The sequence below is a fragment of the Arvicanthis niloticus genome, chromosome 1 (genome assembly GCF_011762505.2).
Source record: "Arvicanthis niloticus isolate mArvNil1 chromosome 1, mArvNil1.pat.X, whole genome shotgun sequence".
Taxonomy (NCBI): domain Eukaryota; kingdom Metazoa; phylum Chordata; class Mammalia; order Rodentia; family Muridae; genus Arvicanthis; species Arvicanthis niloticus.
The window spans coordinates 114,943,739-114,956,263 of NC_047658.1; the positions used below are offsets into that span (position 1 = coordinate 114,943,739).

Below are 12,525 nucleotides of genomic sequence, written 5' to 3' on the forward strand. Positions count from 1 at the left end.
ACGGCAAATACTTCTAATCCACCCCCAAGTTTGGAGAACAGATCCCAGTGTAAGGGAGCATCCTAAGACAGGAGGGTTTCTTTAGCTGCATGTAATCAGACCTGGAAGCTTTTGTCCTTTTGAACAACTGTCCTGGAGCACTCTGGGAAGCTAGGGGCTGAGGCTAGGGGAACCAGAGAACTGGGGAGTGGGGAGGGAGGGCTGCAGAAAAGGAAGAGGGCCTGTGTAGGGGTAGGCAAGCACTTTGGCAGGTGTGTGTGTGTGTCCTGCCTTTTGAGGCCGTGGATGGGTTGTTTCTATGGTTATGGATGACTGACTGTCTTGGAGGCAGAGTTTTAAGGGGGTGGGGAGTTTATGTTTGCCATTCATTGCCTAAAATCAAACATGTATGTGTGTCTGTTTCTCTGCAAGCATTTGGTATACCAATATCTGATCACACACATGCATATATGTGTCTGAGCTGTGTGCCTCCTGGCACACTGGTGCCTAGAGGGACGCGTGGGTCTTTTCATACCCGAGCCGGTCCACAATCCAGCGTGCACATGTGTTTCAAGGGGAAACAGCTAAAGAGGGCTGTGGCCACATCTCTGGGAGCTGGACCAGCAAGCACTTTTGGGTTTCGTCCAGATGGGGGAGGGATGGGGGGAAGGAGGAAGAGGAGGAGGAGGAGGAGGAGGAGGAAGAGGAGGAGGAAGAGATCGGCCTCTCTTGCTAGCCTCAGTCCTGTTCAATTATTCAGCAGGGCCCCTTCTCCCGGAGGGGGGTGGCGGTGGTGGTGGTGGTGGTGATGGTAGAAAGCGCGCTCCCGAGCGCGGGGGAGGGGCGAGGCGCGCGCATAGGAGAGGCGAGCGCCCGAGCGGGCTAGCCAGGTGCCACGCCGCGGAGCTGCCCAGCGCCGCCCGCAGATCGGGAGCCGCTCTGGTCCCTCCGCCCTGCCCCCCCTCCTCCTGCGCTTCCCCTCCCCTCCCTTCCTTTCCTCTGTCCCTCCCTCTTTCCCTCTGTCCCTCCCTCCCTCTCCCTTCTAGCCCTCTCAGCCTCTGCAGCAACACTCCGCTGCCTCCATCTCTCCGCCGGAATCTCGCAGGCTCGCGCCTTTCCTCTGCTTGGCCCCGCTCCCCTCTTCTCCTCTCCCCTCCTCTCCTCTCCCCTCACTCCCCTATCACCCGGATTTGCTTCCCTCCCCCTCCTCCCGCCCCCCTCCCCCGGCCGCTCCCTCCTTCCTTCTCTGGCCTCCGTCGGGCAGCAGCAGCGCCGGGTCGGTTCCGCGGGGCTCTCGCTTTCGGGGGAGCCGGGCCTCCGTCGCTACTGCGCACCCCATCTCCCGCCCCGCTGGGTTTTTCCGCAGGATTTCCCTACCGTCCCCTCCCCAGCACCATGCCCCCACCCGCTGGCCGCTGACGGCCCTCTGCGCCGGCCCGGCCCCGGCCTGAGGGGGGACCCCTAGCCGCCCGCGATGGATCCAGGCTCCACGGACCTTGGCCTTCCCGCTGCGCGTACCCCGGATTCCCCGGCGGGATCCAGTTGATTTGCTTGGCTCCGGACTGAGGCTCCGGCTCTGGTTTTCCTTCGCTTCACCCCTACCTACCCCCCTCTCGGAGCTCGCAGCCGGAGGGGGGCTTCGCGGGGCCGCGCAGCCCCGCGTCCCCGCCCCCGGCCATGGGGCTGTGAGGTGGCCGCCCCCGGGCCGAGATGCCCCCCGGGGGGAGCGGGCAGGGGGGGTGCCCGCGCCGCCCCCCCGCCCTGGCCGGGCCCCTGCCGCCACCGCCGCCGCCGCCGCCGCCGCTGCCTCTTCTGCTGGGGCTGCTGCTGCTGCTGGGGGCGGCTGAGGGGGCCCGGGTCTCGTCCAGCCTCAGCACCACCCACCACGTCCACCACTTCCACAGCAAGCACGGCACCGTGCCCATCGCCATCAACCGCATGCCCTTCCTCACCCGCAGCGGGCACGGTAAGTGGCGCCTGGACGTCGGCGGACTGGCTTGGGGGTCTTGGGTGCTCCGCCCAGGCCCTGGGAGCCCCGAGGGCCGCACCCCGACTGTGCGCCCGTGGATCTGGGCTTTGCGGTGGAGCCCCTTCACCTCCCATCTTCAGCTCCTATCATGCCAGCCCCACCCTCACCTCCATCTCTCCATTCATCCAGCTCACCCTCATCCCTGTCTTCATAAGTGCTTCCTAGTCTCACCTGCACCTGCTCGTCCCCATGTGCTTTGTTAGCCTCTGGCTCTCCCAGAGCCTTGCCGCCCGTCTTTTCACCCTTTCTCTGTGCCCTCCTTGAACCCCTCTTCCCTATCACCTCCATCCCATCCAGCTGGCTCATCTCTCACCTCTGCGGCTGGTGTGGTGCTACCTTCCACCTCTGCCTACCTGGCAACCGTCCCTTTTCTCTTCCATTCCTGGCCTTCCACCACCTCTCAAACAATTCACTCTGCGGGGCCCATCATCTGCACCTCTTGTACCCTCATCTTTGGCACCTACTCACCTTCGATCCCCATCTCTGCTCTGCTTCCAGTTGTGACCCTCCCCATGTCACCTCCGGAGCCCAGTCTCTCTGCTCCCAGGCTCCCGGCCACCTCTCTTGTGTCAGTCCCATCCACCCCATTCACTGTCACCCCAGTCCTTACCCTCTGTCTCCAAGCCCTCTCCCTTCCTTCTTAACAGGCCCCATCACTTTACAGTTCTGACTGCATCACTTCCCCTCTAGACCTCAGGCCTTCATTCCTCCATATCTGAGACTCTGCCCCCAGGATTCTCAGGAGGCCATCTCTACCCAGCTCTGTACCTGTCACCTGTCTATGTCCCTCAGACTCTATGATCCTGTCACTTTCCATTACTGTACCCCACAACATCTGTGCCGGGTGCCCTATTTCCTGCCACACCTGCTGTCTTGGCGGCTTCCCTCCACAGCAGCAATTGTTGCTTTTGTCTCAGGCCCCCCCTTCACAGGCCATCTCAGGGCTGCAGCCACCTCCCATCCCAGAGACCCCATCCGCTCTCCTTTAGTCTACCCATCACTTCCCGCTCTGTCCTGCATCCCGGCTCCCTGCTCTCTGCACCTTGTCCTTCCACCCCCTACCACCCTCATCCCTGCTCCTCTTCTGCCTGCCCCCATCTCCAGACCTCACCACCTCTTGACCCACGCTCCCTTCCCAGCTCTCCATCACTCCCCACCTCGGGGACCCTCCTCTCCATGTCTGAGCCCATTGCCTCCTGCTGTCTGGGCACAGTGGTCCCCCATGCTCCTCCTCTCCTCTCAGTCCCACACCATCTCATTTCTGACTGCTCCTCACCTTCCCTGCTCAGCCCCATTGCTGCTTCTCCATCATCCTCTACAACTACACTGCTGTGTCCATCCATTCCCTCAGCACCTCCCATGTCTGCACTGTTTTCCCGTGACTGTTCTGTGTCTGTAAGAAGCCCCCTGATCTCCATGTCCCATGTCATAGCCTATCTTTCTGCCCCTGTCCCTCCCTGCCCCCCATATGCCACTACTTTGTTTCTTCCATTCCCCAGGAGCAGTCCCTTCAGATGGTCCACCAGCAGTGCTCTCCACTTCTTCTCTCCCCATTCTCATCCTCACCATGCTTCTCATCCCAACTCTGCCTCTTCGGGCTCTCTCTCACTCTTTCATTACCCTGGCCTCCTAGTTCTTCTCTTCTGGCTCTCCTAGGCCCAGTGTTGCTTCCAAAGACACACAGACAGAACACGGGCATTCTAGGCAATGATGTACGATATTAGGAAAAGGACCCAGGTGCACTGGAGGGGAGCCCTGTGGGAGAGAAGAGGGGCAGACATGAAAGAGAAGGCAAGAGAGACAAGTGCTGGCTCGGGGAAGATGGGCAGGTGGAGAGGACAGAGGATGGCCCAGGAGCTGGCAAGGGGCAGGAGTCAGGCAGCTGAGGGAACAGGAATCCAGGCTTTCCTGTTCAGGGTGCTTTCTTCTTCTACAGTTTTAGGCCTCCCAGAAGGTTCTTGTTGAAGCCCCTGATGCTACAGGGACATGGTCAAGAGAATGGGGCCAACAACTATAACATGTTGGCATGAACTTTGCCTGGGGAGTGTCTTCTCAGGGTAGAAGGAGATAAGGATGAGGGAGAGGGCAGCCTGGAACACTGATGAAGTGGTGGAGAGGCTGGGAAGGATTCAGGGTGGAAGGAAAGGACTAAGGAAAACCAGAAGAGGAGAAAGCAATTTCTCATGACTGAACCCCTTTCTGCTCACCTCAACTATGGGGGATATGAGCGAGCCGGCTTCCCATGGGACTCCTCCCTGGGCTGGAGGCCAGCCAGCTTTCTTCCTGCTCCAAGGTTCCCTCGTGTGAGGACAACTCTCTTTGTGGGCACCTACTTCTCTGCTTCTCTACTGAGTCTCCTTGCCTTCCTCCCTTCTCACTGCTCCCCCACTCTCCCTCCCATCCCCCAAGCCCTCCCATTACATAATACCCATGCCCACCTGCCACTGACATTTCTGTACCTGATGTCCCTGTAGGGTTTGGGGTGATCAGCACACCTGGGACCTAAAATGGACAGAGGAGATGACACCTTTGTCTTTGTGGATCCCTTCAGTCCAGTCCTGGTGTCTGAATCCTTGATGAACTCTTGGTTCCTTTCCTGTTCTCCCAAGAGCCAGTAAAGGCAGACTGACTCCCCACTCAGTTCCAGCAGAAGGGGCTAGCATGTAATTTGGTTCTGGGGTTGGGTCTATAACTTAGATTCCTGACTGAATTGTGTATGAAGCTAAGAGTTGAGGAGGAATGGAGATGGAGAGAGAGTTGACTTTAGGTGTGCACAAGCCCCCCCCCCCCCCCCCCCCCGTTGTGGTGGTCCTCCTGGGAAGGTTTGTTGATAACAGAAAGCACGTAAGACCCAGGCTTTTCTGGATTATGCAGAGGCCTTATCCCTTGACCACTCTAGATCTTTCAAAAGGCTTTTGTGCTAGCTTCTGATGCTCCAGGGTACTGGCAGACAGAGTCGCTGCACCGTACTTTTAGCCCTGGGGCATGGCTGCATGGCTAGTTTTTTTTTTTTTTTTCCATAATAACTATATAGTACTATTTTGAATTTCTTCTCAACAAAATACTTCTTTCTCCATGTACCAAGTGTTTTCATGACAGAGGTAAAGACAAGAGGGCATGGCTGGTTTGTAAATGGAATAAATGCTTTCTGTGACTGTGGGTTCTTGAAACATTGTTAATGTTTAGCTGTTTTCTTTCTAGAATGTAGGTGCGTGTGTATGTGTGTTCACCTGTGTGTGTGTTCACCTGTGTATGCATGTGTTGACTATATATGATCATATCTAGTGTTTTACTGTTCTGTGAATTTCTGGGTCTAGGAGGCAGTAAGGTGACTGTGTTGAATTTGTGCTGAAGATGTCAACCTTGGGCCTGTGACACCTTATGTCTCATTAGAAACTCTTGTCATGGGCTTCCAGTGGTGTGGGTCTGGCCAGCATGTTATGCACAGTCAGCTCCCTATTTCCCAGTGTGGAAAAGAACAATCGGTCTGTACCAGTCTTGGGCAACACCGGGGCTTGCTTTAGGCCCCTCTGCTTCTCAAGCCCTTTCTGGATGCTGTCAGAAGTTACAGATGTGGAGTGTTGTCCTGAGCACCAAGGCTGGGGGAGGGCTAGAGAGTTTGCCTGGCAGAGCTGCGGGAAGTGCCTCCGGAGCGTGGCCGGAGGGGCGGGACTTGGCAGAAGCTCCGCCTCCTGCACCCGACCTCCTCGTAAACCAAGCCCTGTGTCCCCGCCCGTGCGGGAGCAGTGGTGCTGGGGAGAGAAATGTCTCCCTGGGGTAATTACTGCAGCCCCAGCCCAATAAACCATTCATCCTTTTCCTCTTCTGCCTAAGAAGTGTCTCTCCACCCTGGTTCCCCCACAGTATAATAAATGCCCTTCGGCTTTAACAGGTCCGCCCAGCACAGTAAACTGGATGCAGTGTGAGAACAGCTGGATCATAAATCCTGGGGGAGGCTGGGGCTGGGGAGTGGGAGGGCTGGGGCGCAGGCGCCCATTTGCATCTCACCGGCCCCTGCCCTTGGCCGCCCGCAGAAGCCTGTCTTTGTGCGTTTACCGCCATGTTTCCCTGGCTGCCTCGACTCCTGTGGCGGGGTCTGCCTTTTCGGACTGGGGCTTTGTGTGCAGTTGGGTGCCTCGCGGACCGCGCGTGGGTGTGGGGTCTAGGTGTGCGTCACTTGGAGCTGTGTCTCCTTGTAAGGGTTGGGACTTGGGTTGTTGGCACACATCTCAGATCTCTCAGGCTTTCCTGTCTAACCCCGCACCAGGCTTGCTGTTGTTCCGGTGCTTTGGGGGCAGGAATGGCGCTGTCCATGGTGATGAGCATGCTGGTGGCATTAAGCGGGAAAGCCGGCAGGAAGGGCCTCCTCCTTAGACCTGGCAGATTTGGGGCCAGACTCCATGCAGATGGAGTTTCCTTCCCTGGTGTTAAGAGACCAAGTAGCCCAATGAAACCCGCTCTCCTGGGAGGCCCTGGAACCCAGGGGTCAGGGAGTGTGTAGAGGAAAGTCAACATCTCTGCTCCCCAAACCCCATCTCCCAAATTCAACGTGCAGTTTGTGAGTGAGAGAGGGAGGACCCTGGGTATTATGGTTGTCATGGAAACAGCCGATTTTCTGGAGTGCTGCAGTGTTGGGAGCTGAGAGACTGTACTGGCTGAGGCATAGCTGCTTGGTTCTGGTCTCCAGGCCCAGCCCTTTCTAGGCAGACAGGTAGCCTGCAGTGAGTATAGAGGTGATGTTCACTATATACCCCTCACTGGAACTGGCTCTCTACTCAACCCAAAGTCCCAACCTTCCTCACTGTGCCTCTAGGGCCTAAGGTAGAAGGTACCCCTGAGCCTGCAGGGCCAGAGCTGGTTTTCTCCTGTCTGCTGAGGTGCCTTCCAAACTAGAGGCTGCAAAAAGATGACAATTTCAGACATCCGAGTGGTTTTTCCAGTCTGCCCTGCCCCTGACGTCCCTCCCTATTTTTACTCTGTCAGGAGGGGAGGAGACAAGTAAGATGCTCAGGGAGCAGCAAGGGGATCAATGCCTTCTGCTGTCCTGTCTTACCACCTCTGATGCCTAGACTGCAGCCTCCCCTTCCCTTCCCAGCCTCTCAAAGCACTCAGAAGTCCCCTCCCTCTCCTGTGGAGACCTCCAAGGAACTGTGGAGTTCCTTGATGGATCCCTTTCCACCAGACTGCCCAGACTACTAGGGTCCTACTGGGTGAAAGACCCCAGGTCCCTGCCTCCCCTAGTCCGGAGTTCTCTACTGGGTCGATCCAGGCTTCTGTGCTCAGGATCCACTGCATCCCTTTCTCCCTGGATAAATCTTCCCTTGAACCCCTTTCACCATCTCAAGAAGGGCCTTGAGCTTGAGGGGAGTCCGTAGTAGCTACTCATTTAATCAAGCATTTATGAACCTCATCTGCTCTCTTCATGTCCTAAAGAATGCAAGATGAGTCTCTCCCCTTCCCTTCCTTCAGGCCCAAGAGTCTAGTCCTTCAGGACTCCCAGTCAAGGCTCCCTTCCCGGAAACTGGGTGACCAGCCCCCCTCCCACTCCCACCTCCACCCCCAGGGAGCTCAGTCAGCCGCAGGAGGGAACATGGCGACTAATGGGGTTTATTTTGGGGCTGAGATCGTTAGGGACCTAACACCCGCCCCCGGCAGCCGGATGGCGAAGAGGAGAGAGGGTGGGGTGGGGGAGGGCTAGGAGAGGGAGCCTACATCTCAGGCTCCCACTCTCCCGCTTCCCTTACCTACATCCCTCTCTGTCCTTCTCTGTCCATCTGTCTCTCTGCCTCCTTCCTCCTCTGGCTGTCAACTTCCCCCCCCCCCCCTGTTTGCCTCCTCTTTCTGGGCAGGGTTCCAGGCCTCTGGGCTTTGGCACCCAGGTACCCTTGCCTGAGGGTGGAAGCAAGGATCCCTGGACAGACCAGGAAGATTCCCAGGGGACTGGGAGGGGACAATGGGACTGGCATTGGCAAAGTGCCAAAGAAGAGCTATGACTCACAGCTGCCCACGATCCTGCCCATCTTCCCGCCATCACTTGAGGCTCCCTGTCTCTTTCCTTGCTGCTTGGCTCAGGTCCCAAAGAAGCACTTGGGAGAAGTTGAGCTGGTCAGAAGCAGACCCCAGGTCTTTCCTGCACAGGATATTCTTGCCGTCTGGGTCTCCTTGCAGCCTCTCTCTGGTCACACTCCATGTTACGTGAATTGCTGTAATTAAAGCTAGCATTCATGAGGCAGCAGCATCTGTCAGTGTGCATGTACGTGCATGGGCCCTCACCTGGGCACCCAGAGCTACAGGGCTGGTGGCTTCTGTGGGATTCCTAGCTGAAGCCCTAGTACCCTAACCCTGGTGTCTTCAGGCTCTGGCCCCCAATCAACTCCAAGGACCTACTGACATTTCTCCCTCTCCATTTTCCTCTCTCTGCAGCTGGGACCACATACATCTTTGGGAAGGGGGGAGCCCTCATCACCTATACATGGCCCCCCAATGACCGGCCCAGCACAAGGATGGACCGCCTGGCCGTAGGCTTCAGCACCCACCAGCGGAGCGCTGTGCTGGTACGAGTGGACAGTGCCTCCGGCCTCGGGGACTACCTGCAGCTGCACATTGTAAGGACCAGGGCTCAGTGCCCATCCTGCCATCCTGAGCTCCAATCCCCCCAGTCCTCAGTGCTGGGGATGTCACCACAGTACTGTTCTTTGTAGGGAGGACCCAGGGCCCCATTCTGTGAGCTTTCCAGGCTGTTTCAAGGATAGCCTTCAGAAGTATCCTCACCTTTGGAGTGTTTCTGGGCTGTTCACTGCTGTCCCTGTCCTCTCCCTCATGCCTCCTGGCCCAACAGCAGCCACCTGTGCCTCTTTGTCTTGACTTTGAACCCCACCCTGCCTTTGCTGTACCTGTGACTTCCGTTTCCGTGACCTTTGCCACCCCAGCAGACCCTTGACAAGGTCTTTCCCACAGATTCTAGTCAAGTTCATTCTTTACTCATCTCTTGGTTGAACCTCACATCGAATTAGTCTATTGCTGCTTTATTCCTTTTCCTATCCTTTACCCACCCCACACCCTACCCTGTGACCTCTGACCCCACCCCACACCCTACCCTGTGACCTCTGACCCCACCCCACACCCTTCCCTGTGACCTCTGACCCCACCCCACACCCTTCCCTGTGACCTCTGGTCCTGCCCCACACCCTTCCCTGTGACCTCTGGTCCTGCCCCACACCCTTCCCTGTGACCTCTGGTCCTGCCCCACACCTTCCCTGTGACCTCTGGTCCTGTATCACACCCTTCCCTGTGACCTCTGGTCCTGCCCCACACCTTCCCTGTGACCTCTGGTCCTGTATCACACCCTTCCCTGTGACCTCTGGTCCTGCCCCACACCCTTCCCTGTGACCTCTGGTGCTGCCCCACACCTTCCCTGTGACCTCTGGTCCTGCCCCACACCCTTCCCTGTGACCTCTGGTCCTGCCCCACACCTTCCCTGTGACCTCTGGTCCTGCCCCACACCCTGCCCTGTGACCTCTGGTCCTGCCCCACACCCTTCCCTGTGACCTCTGGTCCTGCCCCACACCCTTCTCTTGGCCTTGTCAGATTTCATTTCTGAACTTAGCCTCTGCCTCGCCCCTTCCTGCCCCATGATCTTAAGCCCCAGCCTCTGACCTCAGCCTCCAGCCCTTTACTAGGCCCCTTCCCCTCACTTTCCGGTTTGTAGCCCACACACTGGGCCTGGCCGGAGCCTTGAGCTGTGAGGGTCGACTAGGTTGACCAGGCTTTTTGTTCCAGTTGGAAAGGTCTGTGTGGGAGCCCTGGGTGTTGCAGAGGGAAGAACTGGGAAGGGGAGAGAACCAGATGAGAAGGCTGGAGTAGGTTCTGACCGTCCCCATTTGAGTAAGGATGGGGCTCTGGCCACTCCCACACCCTAGCTCCCCCAACACCAAGTTGTGAAGCAGAAGGCATCCTGTGAACAAGGCATGGCTGGTGACAGTGGTGGGTGACAGGCATGGTTCCCAGGAGGGAAAGGGCACAGAGGGCAGAGCAGGGGCTGAAGCAGAGGCCAGGCTTGGGGAGGAGGCCTGCAGCTGTGTGGCAGCCTATGCAGAGAGATGGTGAACTGTGGACAGCAGTGTGGTGGTGGCATGTGACAGCTGTGACAGAGATGGCTATAGGTCGAGGTGCCCCTGGCCGAGTGTGGCTGTGTGCTTTCACTGCCTCAGGGGTTGTGATGGTGTCAGGGGCCTGTCCATGTGGTTAGGTGTCACCATGCTTCCCTGAGTCTTTTTGAGCTGTCCCCTCACTCTGTCCTGTGAGGGCGTGTGTGGCTTTGGAGCTGACGGTGTGAGTTTGAACCCCAGCACTTTTCCCTAGTGTTGCTGTGTCTGTGCAAGTCACTGGCAGCTCTCTTAGTCTCTTTCCCTAAGTGTGCCCACACTGAGAGGGCAGAAGTCTTAAATGAGATTATATATGTAACGTGCTCATTGCACAGCCAGGCTGGTGGGGGTCTTCACCATCCTGGTAACCTGTGACTAGCCACCTGGGCTTGGAAGTTTAGGGGATGATGCTTCCTCCCAGAGCAGGAAGGGCAGGATGTCTGTGAGGCCTTCTCAAGCCTCCCCTGGTGCTTCGAGGGAGCCAGGCCTAGATGCTGCAGAGGATTGGGGAGGATTCTGAGAAGGGTGGAAGTCCCAAGAGACTCAGGCACTGAAGGGGAGTTGGGTACCAGATGGGCTCACAGCCCCTTGGGGGCAGCCCCCAAGCCCCCTCCTCCCCCAGTGACACATCAGCTCCCACCGCAGCATGGTTAGCAGTTCTCAGAGAGTGGGGAGGCGGCAGCAAAATAAGAGAAAAGCAATTTGACGTTTCTAATAAAGCGTCGCTCCACTTTGCCAAATTAATTTTGACTCCCATAATTATTTGCTGTAGGAGCGGCCGCGTTCTCCCCACCGCCGCCTAATGAGGTAATTGGGGAATTAGGAATTAATGACTTTAACAGAAGTGACAACTGACTTCACATCAGGAGCAGCTCTGGGGAGCTGCCTCTCCCCCGGAGTGCACAGCTCCAAGCTTGGCTGCCTCCTAGGAAACCCAGGTGTCCTACCTTCCAGCTCCCCTGGCCAGTCTTCTGCCGGTCTAGCTCCCAGCCTGCCAGTGCCCTTGACCATTGTCACTGCCGGGGTGGAGTCTTGTGAGGGGGAGAAACCCTCAGAGACATCCAAGGGGCTGATACTATTCTGGGTGGTATCATTACTAACAATAGTAACTGGGAGGCTTGGCTGTTCCCTTGCCTGTGTGAGGAGCAGATGATGATAGCGTCTCCCTGGGGATGTTGTCAGTCCGTGGGTGGTGCATGGGTGGGGCTTGCTAAGATGGTTAGGCAGGGCGGCCTCAGTTTCCTTGCTTTACCTCCTTGGGGGTGGATGACAGTGTCTGTGCATACAGGTGTGTGTGGCTTGTGCAGGATCTTGGGATGGAGGAGTACTGGACCACATACTTAGACAGCCATGGGGAACGTGGCTGCATGTCCTGCTTCTCAACCCACCCCTCACCTCCCTGAGCCTCCCCTACTCCCATTGCCAGGCCATTGAGATTTCTTTCAGTGTGGCTAACAACTAAAGGGTTTTTCTTGCTCAGGCTGGACTGAGAGTTTTTCAGTGTGGTTTTGTGTGCTAGGCTAGGTCTCTGAGAGTGATCCAGGGGTCCAAAGGATCCTTGTGTCTGTCCCGTGTGTGAGAGAGGGTCAGGCTGACTCTGGCTGTGTGTGATGGCTACTGGGAGATGCAGGGGAGTAGAACTGAGGCTTAGCTTTGGGTTTAGTGGGCCTTCCACTGGCTTGGTGAGGCAGGCTGGTCCTGAGGGCAAGATTGCCTTCGCATCTCTCATGCTCTGCCCCTCAGCTCTTTGAATGAGTGTCTCCCCAGACTAGTGGGCAAGGGACAAGGAGACTGGATTTGATGGAGGTAGGCCAGTTGGGGCTCAGATGCTAGGTCCTCTCTTAAGAGTTGTGAGACTGAGGTGTTACTTCATCCCCAAGCCTTACTTTCTTCCTGGGTAAAATGTGACATCACACGTTTCCTCAGGGTCACAATGCATGTTTTGAGATCTCAGCAAAGCTCCTCTCTCGCTCAGCACCAATGGCCAAATTATTTGTGGGTTGGACTTCAGGTGGCCTCTCAGGCTTCCCTGTGGGCTGGTTCCCAAGGCTGCAGGCTCTTTGCTTCATTTCTACAGGTCTCTCTACCTGTCTTCTTCCCGCCCCCTTGAATCCCCAATCCCATCCCCACACTCCAAGATCCCCCTCCCTTAATAAAACTGGCATAGCTCTGCAGCCCTGTTCTCTTCTTTGCCCATCACTGCCTACACTTCCAGGGTCCAGGCCACCCCTGACACTGCAACTGCAGAGAAGCTGTGCAGACCTGGGGGTTGGGACCAGGCTGGAGTTTGGTGGGGCCCGGGCGGGGGTGGGGGGTCAGGCTGGCTTCTGAGGCTGTGAACTTGCCTATTGTGATCTCTTAGACAGGATACTG

General features: G+C 57.1%; 1 protein-coding gene across 26 annotated transcripts in view; it reads left to right on the plus strand.

Moving 5' to 3' along the window:
• Nrxn2 (neurexin 2) overlaps nt 1–12,525 on the plus strand; it is a 110,251-nt gene that overhangs the window by 75,088 nt on the left and 22,638 nt on the right. For 22 of the 26 annotated variants that reach the window (XM_076916135.1, XM_076916165.1, XM_076916167.1 and 19 more), the window contains one exon: nt 8,432–8,613. In XM_076916135.1, the coding sequence (XP_076772250.1) occupies nt 8,432–8,613 (182 nt within the window). Of the gene's footprint in view, nt 1–976; nt 1,946–8,431; nt 8,614–12,525 lie in introns of those variants that run through there. The other 4 variants (XM_076916176.1, XM_034501470.2, XM_076916182.1 and 1 more) reach the window with 4 other exon arrangements.